Source organism: Amblyomma maculatum, chromosome 2 (genome assembly GCF_055883805.1).
Source record: "Amblyomma maculatum isolate TAMU_Amacu chromosome 2, ASM5588380v1, whole genome shotgun sequence".
Lineage (NCBI taxonomy): Eukaryota > Metazoa > Arthropoda > Arachnida > Ixodida > Ixodidae > Amblyomma > Amblyomma maculatum.
Window position 1 is genome coordinate 206,325,103 of NC_139345.1, and position 17,706 is coordinate 206,342,808.

The following is a 17,706-nucleotide window of genomic DNA, read 5'->3' on the forward strand; positions in this document are numbered from 1 at the left end:
TTCCTTGAACCAAGCAAGGACAGCTTCGTCCACCTTCTCGTAATTGCGAAGTCGCAGACGTTTTCTAGCGGGATCAAGCTGGGTTTGCCGATAAAGTCTGGTGAATTTTTCTCGCTTCTTCAGGATGGTTGCAACAGTTGACGGTGCAATGCCGCGCTCTTTGCACAAGTTAACTTGCTTTTTGCCAGCGTCCAGATCGTGGAGAATTTCCATCTTCTCCTTTAGCGAAAACTTTCGTCGCTTGTTTTTTGTAAAGGAACCGGCGAAACTCATGGTCACGCACTTCTACTTAGCACCATACAAAACACTGCATCTTCGGGAAACGAACAAATAAAAGACGAGGTAGCTTACGAGGCCTCGTCCATAGCACTACTGACTCAGTCGCCCCCCTTGCTTGAAAACAACGGCAAAAAATGGCGGAAGTCTGGTGATTGGCTGCAATTTCCGGCATGGCAGGGTGATGATATAATTAAAGCTGCAGTGAACTCAATGTAATTCGTAGTAATGACATATTTCTGCAGATGAGAAAAATTATGTGCGTTAATCTGAAATATTTGGTATTCTGAAATTTGTAGTAGTGAAATATTTTTCCATTAATAGTATAGAAATTTTCACGGGAATTTTTTTAAATGTTCGTAAATCTGAAAAATTCGGTAATGTGACGTTCATAGTAAAGAGATTTCACTGTATCGTATTTCAGACTCCAGATCGATGAAGTCCGGAACATCCAAAAAGATTGCAGCAATAGAATCATCGTGCATTCACGGCTCTTCGTGCTTTCTATGCAATCAGGATTGATGGCATACACACTTCGAAGTGCAGAGGAGGCATTAGGGAATCTGCTGCTAGAGTTGCATTGCCATTTGCCTCAGGAGCTGGAAGCAGTACTTTCTCACGGCTCCTTTGCTCATCAACTAGGACTAGTGAAATCTCTCCCGGGCATTGCCTTGACGTGCGCTTAGAGAACCTAGAGCTATACTAGAGCACCTAGAGACCTAAATTCCGTGCCACTGCACAGCATCGCGAACACGGCGCTTGCATGGAGCCCCTACGACAGCAATTATTGCAAATAAGTAGTCTTTTTGCTTGCTAATGTATCTAAAGCAACAAAAATACTGCTAGTAAATGCGGCAAGATAGAGCTTCAGTGTAGCCAAAGTGAAATTTTCACCACCAGATGGGGTCATAAAATAGTCAATTTGGCGCAAAGTAACCAACAACGGCAGCCCTGGCACAATTGGCGATGGCGAAACGGCCACACCCTTCGTGCGGCGACAAGCAGGGATTGCGATGATAGCGCTCATCCATTTTCGCCATATGTCGAGTTTTCACGTCACTCTCTTCGTATTTTATTTTTGACAAACATTCAGGCAAAAGTTCGTGGTAAACATCTACTGGGTGGCGGTAAAGCCATCGTTGTATCTGATGTGCCGCCGATAATCGATCAATGTATATATATTGTGTATTTTTACATAGAGGCAATGGAAAAACTGATAAATCCCAAGAATTCGATAGTTATTAGCGATATATCATTATATCTGGTATCGTATTTCATTGTTTGTCTGCTCAAGCTGTTTAACGTGGCTGTTCTTTTGTGAGCCAAAAAAATATTTTCTTCTGTGCGAAACAGTTTTATTATGTAGACAATTTGTACTAAAGAACTGAAGAAATTTTTAAAGTACAACTATTTGTTTCTTTTGTTCCATCTCTTCTCACCATGATATTCTCACATTGTTCAGTCTTTTTTATGGGACTGTATACTGCCATAGTGACCTCAGCCCTTAGACCTTAGCCACGTGTTAAGAAAGGGGAAGTGTAGGCCACTGCCTGCTACTGCGGGCCTTGAACTTTAGTCGCCCCTGAGGAAGGGACCAAGTTGGTCCCGAAACGTCTGGTTCTAATAAGTAATTTGGTTGGTGATAAGTGTTTCTCAAACTTTTGTTTCTAGTACCCAAACAGGTTGAGTTCCGCCGAAGATGTTCTTGTTCAAGCCCGAGGCAGCTTCTTTCTTAAACCTCGCAGCTATCAGAGTGCTCACCCCGACATCTTGGCCACAATTGCAAGAATTTCACGCTCAGTTTTCTCTCGAAATGCTCCCTTATGCTAGCTTAGATGTTGACAATCACCAGCTTGCAGTCTTTCGAAAACTTCATAGACTTGAGTTTAGAAAAGAGGTGAACAGGACTTGTTTTTGAAGTCAGAGTGAGCAAAAGACAAGCAAATAGGAGATAGCGGCACCATTTTGAGACTGGAAACCCTGATACAGGATGAGCTGGAGAAAGCCATAAAACTAAGGTGCTCTGTTTTAGAGAATGTAAAAGTAAAAGCAACCATTTTAAAAAACAAAACACCTGTATTATGATGCTAAAACGTCAACAAATATTTACATTAATTTTAATTTTGTTACTGTTTTTATTTTCGACGCACCACATTACGATGTAGATGAACACAAACAAGCACCTCAGCCTTGATCACGCTCTAGTTGAGTTGCAATAGTTTGAAGCAGAGTAAAACACATTTACAGCAAAGTGAGCACCGGTATCAAGAAAATAAGGATCAAAACGCTGAAGCTATAGATTTTGTGCGAATGGGAACACTTCAAGAGAGTCTGCCTTTGAACATTTCATGGACACTGTTACCGGTTTGAAGAATGCAAAAGTGGTCGCCAATGTTTTCCAGCGCTAGTTTAACTCCACTCACAAACATTTCACAGTCAAGTTACCGTGTTAAGCTCCTACAGTAAGCATCATGTTTCTCAGCACACAGAAACCCATGCCAGGTTTGGGTAAGCACACACTGCACAGTGACACCGCACTGAACTCATCAGTTTCCCATCTCTGTGACAGAATGGCAGTGTCCATGCGTGGGATTGAAAGCAAGATGAAACTCGGGTCAAGTGGCCGTTGTGGACTCGTAGACTCCCCACGGGACAGCGGCCGTAGCACCTCGTTGTACGTTATCATTTTTCTGGGCCTGCAGGTGGTGGAAGCTAGCCTATCTTTCTGATTTTTTTTCTTTAGAGCGGTTTTCAATATACATAATTAGGAAAAATCAGACAAATGGTTTGAAGCACGCCAGACATGGGGACTGGCCTCGATCGTTCTCTTACTGTCTGCTAGGAATAAAATGTTCAAGCTAATATGACACGAAATTTATTTATATGCAGCTCGCAATTTAGCAGCATTGTGCTGAAGCATCCTCTCTGTTCTTGAAATATTCAATGTCATTGCAGAAGCAATGTTTAATACTATATGCACATTGAACAACTCTTCCAAGCACGATTTGCACCTGCTTTTGTACCCAGTTCCAAGCATGCTGTGCACATTAAAGAACCCCTTGTGGTCGAAATTTCCGATGTCCTCCTCTACAGTGACAGTGTCTCACATAGCCTGAGTTGCTTTGGGACGTTAAACCCTACAAACCAAACCAAGCTCTGTCATCGGCTCATCCTACACGCTCAAGCAGAATTTGCACAAAAAGAAAGGCAAGATGCCCCCATCACATTTGCATTTCATCCATTGACCTAATGGGTAAGCGGGAGAACGCACCACCTAGTGGATGCATCGCCAGGTGGCTTCAGTGCTTCCCATACGCGCCGCTTGGCGGTAATCACCCTTCAAATAGTCTAGCCACTGTAACGTTGTTAAGTTCACAATTTAGTTCTGTTCTTTGACATTTCCTGGATTATACTTAACAAGTTCTCTGCACTGTCAAGCAAAACACTTGTGCACACTAGTCATAAACAGCGCCAAAACCCAGCGAGAGGATAAAGGTTCTGATAGAGGTGCAACATCTCGTGTTTTGAGTTTGATAGAGAACTTGTTGCTTGTGGCATAATCATTATTTTGCACGAAACGTAGCAGCGCAGTGGATTGCACCCAAGTAACTTCATACGAATCTAGTTATGTACTTCTAAATTAAACACCTTATAAGCGTTCTAAATGAATAAATGAAGTATTTTATTAAAATTGGAAGTTTTATCATGGAAATATTGGAAAAGAAGTTTCAGCTGTATTGTGCAGCTTTTTGCCTAGTCTCCCCTCTTCTCGCTGTGATGTGCATTAAAGAAATAAACTTTCAAATTTATTTTGAAATGAAAATTTCACTAATCCTCGGTCCATCTCATGTCATAAGCAGTAGTACATAACTCATGCATAACTGCCATATGATTATGCCCATATGCATAACTCATAAGACAAAAGTAATGAATAGAGAAGGAACAATACGCATGCTCTGAAACGAAATAATTCAGTTGACAAAAAGGAAAAAAAAAATATTGTGCAGGAATCTGAAAACAGAGCCAGTACAAAGAAGAACCAAAAATACTAATATAACTGCATTTAGAGACTGTTTTGTAATTAGCAATCTAGTGTATGTGCACCAGAAGCATTCATGAGCAGAATGCTTTGAAGGAGCCTGAAGATGAAGGCCCAGATGTATTTTTCTTCTCTTCCTGGCACTAAAGGTATGGAGCCTTCATGTGCAATGACACTAAAACATATTTTGAAAAATGTATGAAAATTTGGTGTTTCGAGCTCTGCAACATATTGTGTCTTGTTAAGGACACCGCACTTCCCTCAAAGAGGATTTCCTTTCCACCGTAAATGCGTACGGTATCACGGCTGTATCCAATCAGTTGCTTTTCAAAAATGACAATACCCAATTTGCTGACCTTTGCATATGCTCTGGTCTTTGCATGGCTGTCAGAATACTGTAAGTTATTATTTGCTGTGCTGCTCTAGGCTGCTTTAACAGTTCTTTGACCAAAGATAACTTCACCACCCTCTTCATGTACAAACAATGTGCGGACATAAATTGGCACCTCCAGCGCTTGTACGCACTCTGCTTCGCATAAGAGATCTTGAAGGTGGGAATGCTACAGTCGGACGGGGTATCAACGCAAGGTAGTGCAAATCATGCTTTTTTAAGTTATCTCATTATTGAATTCATTTTTTTTTCTTTGTAGAGTGATGAAGGTGAAATAGCACCAAGGTAGCAGCATTCTAATATCGTGACAGTCATTCTGCATGTTTGAAAGTTTTTGAAATTCGGCAGGCGACCTTAGACAGCAGAAGTCTGAAAGAGGAGTGGCGCTAGATGTTGTGTGTGTGCACCGCTGCATGTTTCGATGCTGCAACACACCACGCTCTAAGAAGGTGCCTTATTAGTACTCTGAAATTAGTGCCTTGTTAGTACTCTGAAATCGGATTAGGCCCAAAGCTTTTCCAAGTCCACAGTATAGGCGGGCCAGCTGTAAAAGTTAAGGAGTTGGCCAGGTGCCAAAGTCTGTGTCCTTGGGAAGTTCAGACTTGGTGCCACCTTGATGGTGCCACGACCTTCTCATTCGGGAATTTTCGTTACGGAGCAGTGCGATGGTTTCTCACTGATGAAAAACACACCGGCGAGGGAACAAATTATGAACGTGCAAACAACTAATGAACAAGCGATGTACGAATGAGTGGTGTGTGCGGAGAAATTGAAACAGATGCTGAACTAATTTAAAGAATAAAGTAATGAGCCAACTAGGAAACTAATGACTAGGTGTGGAGTGGGCAAAGGAATCATCGCTTTCTGCGCATTTAGGTAATTAAGCATGCACGAAGACACTGCTCCGCTAAACTAATGAGCCTATACAAAAATAATGTGACGAAACTTTTCTTTTCATCATCGGCCAGAGTTTCAGAGAAACTGCCCTTCAAAGAGTGCACATTCACCATAGAAAAGCATTGCCACCCACAGACAGGCTTGATCGAACTTTCATCTCATATCGCTTAGCCCAAATATGGGACTTTGAGACTGATGCAGGCCGCTGTGTCCTCACCTATACATCTTGCACCATGTCCAATTCTGAGCACTCATTCCACTTATGCACTGAACTGGTAGTCTCAAATTGTTGCAGCAGTAACTGCAGAGGAATTTGTGCTTGAGGAAACCATAGGTGGGACTAGGCATGTACGCTAAAGGGCTGTTTATTGCACCTATTAGTAATGCACAGAATGCACCAGCTAGCTATAAAACATCGGTGAGGTGACGTACGCACGGTGGCAGACTGGAAACCAGTTCTTCGCGTGAACGGAACAGCAGCGGAAAAGTGGTCAGGCTGCAGTGACCCTATTGATGCGATGGAAGGCGGAAACGAACCCTGTTGGAGGGGATGACTAGTACCCGAAAACACTGACACCACAAAGTGCATGTAGTGTCATCTTCGTGTTTTTCCTGTGTTTCAGAGCATGATGAACAAACTCAGTCAGCTATCCGTAACCCATTGCGAAAATCGTAAAAAGAGCGCTTCCATCGAGACTGGCTATGGCTTAACATGCTTGGCTACCTTAGGGCTGTTGCAAACCGCCCAGCGGCTGGCGGACGCCTGCCTACGAGTCGGCGGCAGAGCCCGCCAGAACCCAATGAGACTGGTGGCTGAGGCAGAAAGACCAAGGTTTATAGCGTGGTTTGGGTTTTTATATCAAGCCAAAGGAAAACAAGAACGAAAGGAAAGCTGCAAGCAGAGGCTGCCGTGACGCTTGGTGATAACGACGAGCAGAGCAGAGGCGGGCACACGTGGCGCTGACGAAGCATTTAGCAGTTCGCAGCAAGGGCTATACAGAATTTTGTCTTCAAAAAAACTTGACTGACGACTGTGACGGACTGCCAGAGCGTGGTTGCTCTGACTCCACCATACAGGATGGTGTCACACTGTCATACTTTCAGAGTTACAATTGCAGCTGCTCCTCGAGGTATGTGTGGACATCAGAGTAACACTGTTGGGATAAAACAAGAATGTCGAAATTGCTTGTCATGATTCTATAACATCCGTTTGCCATGGTGATGCCAATGGTTCTGCCAACCTCTGTCAGTGGCTTGGCAGTCAGGATGTGCTTCCTTGCCATGGACATTATCTAAACGTTTTCGAAATGCTTCTGAGTAACTTTCAGCCACAGACGCCTTTAAAACATGTCTATTGAGGTCAAGGTGTGCGTAGCCATTTGGAAAGTTTTCGAGACTTTTGCAAGATTTTTGAAGGGAAAGCTTCACTGGGCTAGCTGCAGCTCGTTTCACGTACGCCACAGTTTGATCTTCAGCCGCGTGCCTAGCTGCGCAAGGCATGCGCGCCGCCCGCTTCTTCGCACATGTGGTGCATGGAGCGGGCGGCGCTCAACTCTGCTTCTGCTTCGCTTCTTCTACATCACACATCTCCTTTTCTTCTTCACACATCTGGCAAACTCATTTGTACCGATTCATATCGCTGGTCTCCATGGAGCGCCGCGCATAATGTCATCACTTAGCTATGCGCGTCGCAGCGCATGCGCGGTGTTTTTTATGTGCTGCGCCACAGTGGGTAATGTAAGCTGTGGAGTACCTGCTCACTTGCGAAGTCTGTCTTATATGTACGCTGAGAATTGCGGCGAGTCTGTAGTGATATGCCATGAATGAGGCAACAACACTTAATGCGAGCGCTCGTTACGCTTGCTTACAAGCCGAATCTACCTATCTTGCCGACATCACGATCGTTGTGAAAAAGCGGCACATAGGAAAAATGAAGCTGAGAGAGCTAAACTAGCGATAGAAGCTCCCAAAAAGCGAGCAGACTTGCAAAGCGACCATGCAAGGCGGCAGAGAAGATGCGACAAGAACAGAGAAACGATTCAATCTTATCCACGGCTACTACTGGTTTCGCTTTATATATCCTGGCTTAGCTGGGTTAGGCCACTGCCATTTTTGTGTTTTGTTTCGTGGGCTAGCTGTACTGTAGTTGGTCATTTGCTTCCTCACGAGCTCATATTGCTTTCTTCGCAGTTGACGCCGCGGCCGACTAAAATGAAACCTTTTGGGTACTGCCTTGCAGGTGTGGAATAGCCACCTTATGATGGACGTGTACATGGCCAAGGCGTACGTGGAGGCCCCTGCGGGCAGCGACCACCAGGCAGTGGAGGTTGCGCTGGTCGGCCACCGGAACCGGTCGCCTAACGAGGGTAGTCTGGGAACGCTGCTTGTCGAGGTCACCACCACCGATGACCTGCTCGCCGTCTGAGAAATAAATTATTTGTTTGCAAGAGTACTTCCAGCCCACGTTCTTTACCGTGATCAGGGACTACCAAATGTGAGAAAGGGCGTAAGAGAAATCTTTGGCGCTTTTCACGCGTCAAACCGAAATCGTGAGGCTGTGACCCATACACGAGCGTGTCGCGTGGCGATGCACATATCAAATTTTTCTCTGCCGCGGAGCAAGCGTGCAGCAGGGGCGGACGACCCTTCGCGCTGGCGTGAATGTGGGATGTTAATAAGAAAACAATACACTAACCACTCTCTTACTGAGGGTCTTGGGAGCAGAGACGCCAAATTTTTGTTGCATTTTGCTCCTGTCATTATTACGTATGTGGATGGGGTACCACGTTATTTCTCCCTACGAGCCTAAATTGTTGAATTTACGGGTTCGGTTTCAACAGCAGCGTGTGATGGATATAACTTCAAAGTAGAGCTTATGTCCCGTGAGGGATGAACAATTAATTTGCGACATAATGGCTGGTTCTTCACCTAATTGTGATGCCTGGTAGCGAGGCAGGCTGGCTCTATAATGCTGTCGTCAACATTATGGGAGTTGAAACGACAAAGAAGCTATTTCGTCGGTTTTTTTTTTTTGGTTTTTTTCATCACTCTGAACCCAGAATCATAGCCATCGTTCGGCTGTTGAAGTTAAAGCAGAGGATAAAATACCGTATACACGCTTGTAATGGCCGCACCCCGAACTTTAGAAAGAAAATTGGGAAAAAAAAACTTTTAACAAATTTCCAGAGTAAAAGCCGCACCATGAGTTTCAGGAAGTTGGGCAGTGCTGTCTACTGTGTGGTGCAAGAAATACGGAACGTTTTGTGATTACTGCCGCCAGGTGGGGCCCAAAAATCAAATGAAAGCCAAAATGAAGCGTAAGGTTAGAAGTAGAATTGCCAATAAGAATTAAGAACAAAATATTTGAGGAAAAAAAAAGTCGAGCATGGGGGCAGCGGCCACCACCTCCGTTACAAAGGGGGCGCTTCTAGCCACACCGATGCCCGCCCGTTACAAAGAGTGAGGCCAGCAAATCCAATCCAATACAATCCAAGTCTGTTCGCTCGTTCGTTTTACGTAAAGAGCGGACACTCCCATAGGGCCATAGGCCATAGGGCCCAGCGGATGGATGGATGGAACATAGGAGCGTCCCCTTTGAAACGGGGTGGTAGCAGTAGCTATCATGCTCATTTTTATCCCTCTATCTTAATTATTGATTTAGTAACTAAACCATCAATCTATTTATTAAATTTTTGTTCCTACATTACTAACATTATGTCACTTCTCTGCTTTTAAGCCACCAATCTTCCAGTCGTTTTTTGCTAGTTTCCGCCGCCAGTTTATTCACCCGGCCACTGTTATCTCTAAACCCCAGAGCTTCAGGAACAGTGATTGCACCTGCATCAACTTCCGGATGGATACCATTACATTCGAGTATAATATGGTCAATTGTTTCACTGGAGTTTCCACATACAGCACATGCGTCATCTCCATTGTTAAATTTCTTATTCTAGCTCTGTGTTCTAAGGCACCCTGATCTAGTTTCAAAAAGTAGGGCACTGCCTCTTGAGTTATCAACGAAATCTTCCTTCCTGATCTGCATTTTCCACTTACGGTATAATTCCACACTCTGTTTTTTTTTTCCATCGAATTTATCCAATTTTTACCTTCTGTGTTTTTCACCTGTTGTTTCCATCGAATTTATCCAATTTTTACCTTCTGTGTTTTTCACCTGTTGCTTAATGCTCTTTATTTCTCCGTCCTTGTGACTAGCATACTTACTACTTAGTTTCCTAATTCTTTTCCTCCATTGTGAGTCAACGCTTTTTAAGTACAGGTATTTAAATACTTTAGCTGCCCATCTGTTACTGTCCAATTTCCTCAGGCGTTCCTCATATAATATTTTACGCTGAGCTTCCCGTACTTCGAAAGATGCCCAGCCCATATCTCCCTGTACCGCCTTATTTGTAATTTTGCCGTGGGCACCTAGTGCTAATCGTCCAACGGATTTCCGATTTATTTCTAATGTCGACTGTACCTCTGATTTTAGGCACAAAACCGCATTTCCGAAAGTAAGTCCGGGCACCATAATTCCTTTCCAAATACCCCTCAAAACCTCATACCTATTGTATCCCCACAATGCCTTATGCTTCATTATCCCGGCATTCCTTCACCCTTTGGCCTTAAGTGATTGCTCATGCTTTCCAATGTATGCCAATCCTTCGTTTACCCATACCCCCAGATATTTATATTCTGCTACTCTAGGTATTTCATGGCCTTGTATTTTAAGACCCTGATCAGTTGAGCCGTTGAAAATCATCAGACCCGACTTAACTGCGCTGAAACTGAAGCCTAGAGCGTCCCCTTCGTCTCCGCAATACTTAGAGTTTGCAATTCTTCCAGACTCTCAGCTAGCAGCACAATATCGTCTGCATACATCAAACCGGGGAGGCGCTGCTCTACCGCCTTTCCACCTAATCTATATGACAGGTTAAAACCTAGGTTACTGTCTTGTATCCTCCGTTCCAGGTCACTCCAGCCACTTGAGTGTAGCGCACCAAGCGGCCGGCGGCAACTACTTCCGGTCTTGCTGAAAGGCGCGCGATTTGAATGCTAGTATGCGCTGCGCCCTTCGCTGCCCTTTTGGAGCATTATTTTGGTTTTATATGGTCTGCTAGTGTTCCCATTTATTTTCAGCATGCATAACATGAAAAATAGATTCCCAGTTCTCTAAACTGGCCATCAACGCAGCTGTGCCACAGCCTTTGCAAAACAGTATTACAGAAAAGACTCCAAGTGCTTTGTGAAATGAACATTTATTTTGCTGCTTATAAAACACAGAGATGCAACAAATGTAGACTGATGCATTGACAAAACTTGGCACACATTAGGCGATGTGCACAGTAAAGAAAAATAGAAATACACAAGGCGAGAAACAGCACTTAGGTAGAGACAAAAAATAGCATAACGTTGATTTCTGAATTATGGCAAATGATATGTGACAAAACAGGCATTATACATAAACTACACAGTCCCAGTCGCGGCTACCTTGTTCAGGGCAGAGAGGAGTACTGACGCTTGGGGGAAGGTCACACCGTTCACTCGTCGCATCTGCCGTGCTTCGGCTGCAGTCCCTGGGTCCATGCAGTGCTGCAGGAAAAGGAAATAATGAACATGATGCAGAAGGTTTCAATGAAATGCAAGGACACTTCACCGCGCACACATCTGTGCATATGGGTGCGTACTAAAGACTTGGCGAGCAGCAGTTATGGTCCAGAACAGAAAAGCTGTCATTTGTAAATACAAAATCTACTCTTGCACCGTAGAGGTCAGGAAATGCAGGCTAACGGAACCTATTTTATACCCTAGTCACACGGTCATTTTCAAAGGCGATTGAGTCGATAGCCTTCGAGATTTTCAATCGCGATCAAACTCGAAGGAGTTGTGCCGCTGCTACACGGCAAAACTCGAAGGCTATTGAAATAGTTCTGGTGTTTGGCGCCAAACTTTTATGGCGCTACTATCGTTGCTTTCGGTTTTGCTTAAAGAACTAAAATCTCTCTATAAATGCAAAATAAAATATAGCTGTTACCTTTTTTTAGTAACTGCAGGTGTTTAGTTGTTATTCAAGGACAGCTTGCTTTTTTTTTTTTAACGCGTTGGCGTTCATACGACTGTGCTTTTAATTGTGTTTGTTTTTCTCGGCGGCGCATGCTACAGACAGTAGTAGAGAAGAGTACATAAATAATACGCCTAAAAAAAGAGCGATACTATTTTAAAACTATTACGGGTATTAATATTTTACCGCGTAAATTAAATATATACAATAATAACGCTTTTTCACGTTTTTGTATTGTAAACGCGCTGTGCACGTGTGTGCGTGACGCTCCTCGGGTCAACGCTAGCAACCTTGCGCGACGTTCGAAGGCCTTCGAGATCTCGATAGAGTTCTGAGCTGTTCCGTTGACTCGATAGACTATCGACTCAATGGCCATTGAAAACGCCCGTGTGGCAGCTTTCGAAGGCCTTCGAGTCGACAGGCAGTCGTTTCGAGGGCCTTCGAAATGCCCGTGTGACAGCGGTATTAAAAATGCATTTCTACAGTGAATGAAACAGCCACTAAACTAACAATATTCCTCAAGAGCACTGAACAGCTGAATCAATGAAGCTTGCCGCATAATAAAACATTTCTCACTTTAACGTTGTCCCGTTAAATGCAACGCGACAGCACGCAAAACTAGCCGTTCGTAAAACCGCGGCCTGGCCTCACCGCGGCTACCGCGGCCGACGAGCACGCCATGTTGGCTTGCCCTTCATACGCGACTTTGTGAAGCGCAGACCGCCGTGCTGAGCTAAACTGCCCGAAATGCCTCGCAGTTTGACAAGAATGAAACATTTCTCACCTTGCGGTTGCCCTGTTAAACGCGACACCACGCAAAACTAGCCGTTCGCAAAACCGCTTCACTCCATATCACGTCACCGCGGCGGCCAGCTAGCACGCCTTGTCACGCGCGACTTTGTCAAGCGCAGTCGCCGCCGTACTGAGCTAGACTGCCTGAAATACTGCACAGTTCGACAACAAAGTCAAGAATGCAACAATTCTCACCTTACCGTCCAGCTGTTAAACGCGACACTTAGGAAAACTAGCCGTTCGGCAAACAGCGTCAGGCCTGGCCGCACCGGCCGGCTAATACGCCATGTTGGCGCAACGGTGTGCCTTGCTGCCTTCACATGTCACTTTGTCCACCGTGCTGAGATAAACTGTTCGAAATGCAGCTCAGTTTCGCTGGAACACAACATATTAAACCTCGCCGCGGTTGGAAACTGCCGGAGCGTCACGAATTGCGCCTGAACAGCCGGCGCGCCTGTTCACCCAAGGGGAGAAGCTTGCAGGTACAGTGGAGAAGAAAATGTTGAGCTACGTGAACCTTTCAAACTATACAAGCTCAAGGCGGCCCTAGCGAGAATGAAACGTGGGACCGCGCCAGGAAGGGATGGGATCAGGGCAAAACTCCTAGCAAACCTACCAGAGTAGGCGTACCAATCTCTTCTGGAACACTTTAATTCGATCTGGACGGGCGAAGTTCCTCTTCCCACCGAATGGAAGACGGCACTCATAACTTTCATCCCAAAGGCGGGCAAAACCATAGGTACGGGCAATCTCAGGCCCATTTCTCTCACGTCGTGCGAGGGCAAATTGATGGAAACAATGGTCAGAGACAGACGTTCGGAGTATCTGGAAAACAAGCGAATCTTCACCGACTCGATGTATGGCTTCAGGCCAAATAAATCGACTCAGGACGTCCTGCTACTGCTTAGCAGAGAAACTAAATCCGATAGAACGTCCGAACGGGGATAAGATAGTGTTGGCCCTATAGATCTGAAGGGATCCTTCGATAATGTAACGCATGAGGCTAACCTGAAACACCTTTCGGAGATGGGGTGTGAAAAAAAAGCGTTCGAGTATTTTATATACTTCCTCTCAAAGAGACAGGCCTACGTCTCCAGAACGTAGGCCTGTCCAGAACGCAGAACACGGTCCCATTTTATTAGGCACAAGAGGATCGAACACCACGGGGAGCGGTGCTATCCCCGCGGCTTTTCAACATGGCAATGAAGAATCTCCCGGTCCACCTGGAGGAAGTCTCGGGTGTCCAGTACGCTCTGTACGCTGACGACATCTCCATATGGGCCACGCAGAGCTCCCTGGGAGAAATGGAGGCCAGCTTGTAGGAGGCATGCCACCGCTTTGAATGAGTACGCGAACAAATGCGTCCTTCATTGCTCACCGAGAAAATCGCAATTCGTCCATATTCGTCCCTCCAAAAAATGCAGACAAGACAGAATTGCGACTTGGATCAGAACCGATACCCGAGAGAGAGGAGATTAGAGTCCTGGGTCTTTTCATTCACCACTGTAAGCTAGCGATGTCCACGCTCGACAAGCTAAAAAAGTTGGGAGACCAGGTGGGCCGAATGGTTCGCAGTCTCACACAAGAAAGGGGGACTGAGAAGCAAAGATACTCTACGACTACAGAATCATGTACTCGACCCCCTATCTCCACCTCAAGAAACATGACCAGAACATCGCCGAGGCGATCACGCTCGAAATAGCGAAAAAGGCCCTCGACCGCTCTATAATCACGTCGAACCTGAGACTCTAAGGTCTGGGTATGACGAACTTGTTCGAGGAGCTAAGAGAAGCCCATCTAACAAGCCAATACATGTGATTATCGCAGACACCGTCGGGGCGCCGCATATTAACCCGTCTACACATACAACACACGACTGTAACCGAGGAAAGAGTAAGACTTCCCCAGGAGCGGCGATATACCCTGCATGTAAAACCACTCCCAACTAACATGTCCAAGGACGACCACGAGGGTAGGTGCATGGCCAAGGCAGAGGCCTTAGCTCGCCACTACGAAGGGAAACCTGGAGTGTGCTATGTGGACGCGTCCGGCCCGCGGCAGTGATCCACGAGTCCAACACGGTGAGCGTGGCTCACATGTAAAGCCCAAAATTTAATACAGGCAGAGGAGGTCGGCATCGCGTTAGCAGCAACACACACTATTCCAAAACAATCATAACGGACTCGCGAGGGACGTGTAGGAACTTTCAACAGGGCTGGGTCCCGTACCTGGCCTACCGGCTGCAGCTCGGACCTGGCCTACCGACTACTGCAAAGCAGCTCGTACATGGGAGGTCCATCCCGTCGCTTCACAGTCTGGGCTCCGGCCCACTCGGGGCTAGGAGGAAACGAAACAGCAGATGCCGCCGCCCGCGCGCTTTCTAACCGAGCAACATCGTCCCCATCCTCCTCAGAAGAAGAATTCACACCAGCCTACACTTTCAGACAAATTACGCAGCTGTACCAAAACAGACACAATCTTTACCCCCATCCGTGTAAAGGGTTAACGAGAGCGGAGGAACGCGTGTTACTTCGCCTCCTTACGAACGCCATGATGAGCTCGGCGTCACTTAAACACTGACAATGCCTTCTCCGGGGAGTGCCCGCACTGTAGGAAAATGTCCTCGGATCTCTTCCACATGGTGTGGGCGTGCCCCTCTAACCCTGCCTTTGCACCTAACCCAAACCCCACCCGGGAGGACTGGGAGGCGACCCTACTCGCCTGCTCCGACCTGAAAGCCCAAAAGGCGTTGGTCAAACGAGCAATGGCGGCAGCGGAAGCCACGGGGGCCCCGACTCCACCTAGTGCTTGTGAGGCGAAGGGCACTAAGCCAGACCCCAGAGCAACCTCCATGACCTCCATGTAACTCTCTATTTGTGATAAACGTTTTCACCACCACCACCACAACACTTGCTCTGTAGACACCTGAACCGCGCCGTAAGGGAAGGGAGCGAGTGAAAGTGGAAAGAGAGAAAGGGGTGCCGTAGTGGAGGACTCCGGGGTATTAATTTTGACCGCCTGGGGATATTTAACGTGCACCGGCATTGCACAGCACACGGACGCCTCTTCGTTTCGCGTCCATCGAAACGCAGCTGCCTACTATCGGGATCGAGCCCGGGTACTGCGGCACAGTAGTTGGGCGTCTTACCACTGCACCACCGCGGCGGGGCCGATTTTGTAGCGAAAATTACATTTGCCACGAACGAGGAGTTTCGCGTAGCGAGATGCAGAGCCGTTGCCGAGCAACAGCCGCAGCTGGCGGACACCACGCGCTCGCCGCGCTGTCTGGCAATCAAGAAGCAACCAGAAGATATTATTTCGTCTTTAATGCAACAACATAGCTAGACATAATCAGTAGCGCATCTTAATTCTCCTTCTCTAACATGAAGATGATAATAGTGATGATAAGAGGCTAGTTAGCGGTGCATTTCAGGCGAGCATGTACTCTCTGTATTGGACAGGATTGGATTGGACTAGATTAGATTCGACTGGATTGGACCGGACTCGATTCAACTGGTATGGATTGGATAGGTCTGGATTTAATTGGACAGAATTGGTTGGTTTGGTTTGGTGGGGTTTAACGTCTCAAAGCAACTCAGGCTATGAGAGACGCCGTAGTGGAGGCCTCCGGAAATTTCGACCACCTGGGGTTCTTTAACGTGCACTGACATCGCACAGCACACGGGCGCCTTGCTTTTCGCCTATTGATTTCGCTGGAATGAACTGTACTTGATTGGACTATTTGATTTGACTGAATTGGTTTGGATTGGATTAAATTAGACTGGATTGGATTACACTGTAATGGATGAGATTAGATCGGATTGGAGAGAAGTAGGCAGCCCAGGGCTAAGCACACATGCTTTTGCTACGTATATTCTAGCGTAGCTAAGTCACGGCCACTGTTTTTGGAGCGAATCTACGCTTTTCGCATGCCGAGCTGAAAGTGAAATAACGCTTAGAAATGATGGCGTGGGTCAGGTGTCTACGAAGAAAGTTTGATGGATACTGCGCCTTTCCTTCCTCTAAACTATTCCATTGGAGGTCATTTGAAGGTCATGTCAGGCTTGGAAATAGCCTAAGTGGAGTCCGTGTGCTGTGCGATGTCAGCGCACGGTAAGATCCCCAGGTGGTCGAAATTACTGTGCAGCCCTCCACTACGGCTCCCCTTTCTCTCTCTTCACTTTCACTCCCACCTTCGTCCCTTCCCTTACGGCGCGGTTTAGGTGTCCACATGACAGATACTGCGCCATTCCCTTCCTGTGAACCAATTATATCACTGCTTGGGGGGGGGGAGGGTGAAGGGTGGCTGTTCCTGGCCCTATGGGGCTCGGGACGGTAGGTCAACACCGCTTGCGGTGGAGGCTAGCCAAGCACCGAATTTTTATCTGTTGTAGGCCGTCATTGCACCCGCCACTACTTAGGTGGTGGACGACGGCTGTTGCGGCGCGCGTCTTTCTCTTCCTCTTCTTTTTCTTTCTTTTCAGCTTTGTCTCTTTTCTTTCTTCTCAACATTGTCTCTTCTGTCCGCGCGAGGCAGCGGAGGTGGCTCAGCTACAGAGCCAGTAGCAGGCCCGCGCATTTTCTTTTCCTTCTTCCTAAAGCCACAACAACATATCACTGTTTAGGCATCCAAGGTGGGGTGGTTGTGGTGGCTGCTCCTGGCTCTACGGGGCTGGCCTGCCGCCATATTTTATTGCGAAAGCAATACTGCTAGCACTTTTCTGCCGTCAGTGGAGGTCGTTCCTTTGCTCCGGTTACCACGTGACAGCGTGACGTCAGAACCAGAGGAGAGCAGGGGCCCAAGTTACGGGCATATTCAGAAGAGTAGCGCTTAGAGGACACGGTCTCAAGGAACGTAGTCTACTCAAAATGACACAGGCCTACATCATCAGTCGCATATGTTATGCCACACCTTTTCTCAATCTCAAAAAGACAGAACGTGAAAAAATCGACGTCATAATTCGAAAATGCGTCAAACGCGCACTAGGCCTCCCTGTCTCCACATCAACAGAGAAGCTGGAGAAAATGGGGATTCATAATACATGGCAAGAGCTCACTGAAGCTGTCAGAATCTCTCAACTGGAAAGACTAAGTCAGACGGAGACAGGCAGAGCCTACCTAGACTGGGTCGGACTCCAATCAGACAGAGGCCCACAGACGAAAACATCTATCCCACCCAACATAAGGGAACACATACTGGTACCACCCTTACCTCGAAACATGCACCCAGACTACAACAAAGAACGCAGAGAA

General features: G+C 46.5%; 1 protein-coding gene across 2 annotated transcripts in view; it reads left to right on the forward strand.

Moving 5' to 3' along the window:
- LOC146201115 (calpain-5-like) overlaps positions 1–8,055 on the forward strand; it is a 96,252-nt gene extending 88,197 nt beyond the window's left edge. For both annotated transcript variants that reach the window (XM_084595645.1, XM_084595646.1), the window contains exon 13: positions 7,843–8,055. In XM_084595645.1, coding sequence (XP_084451771.1) covers positions 7,843–8,028 — 186 coding nt within the window. In that variant the 3' untranslated portion in view covers positions 8,029–8,055. The remainder of the gene's footprint in view (positions 1–7,842) is intronic.
- Positions 8,056–17,706: the final 9,651 nt, after the last annotated feature.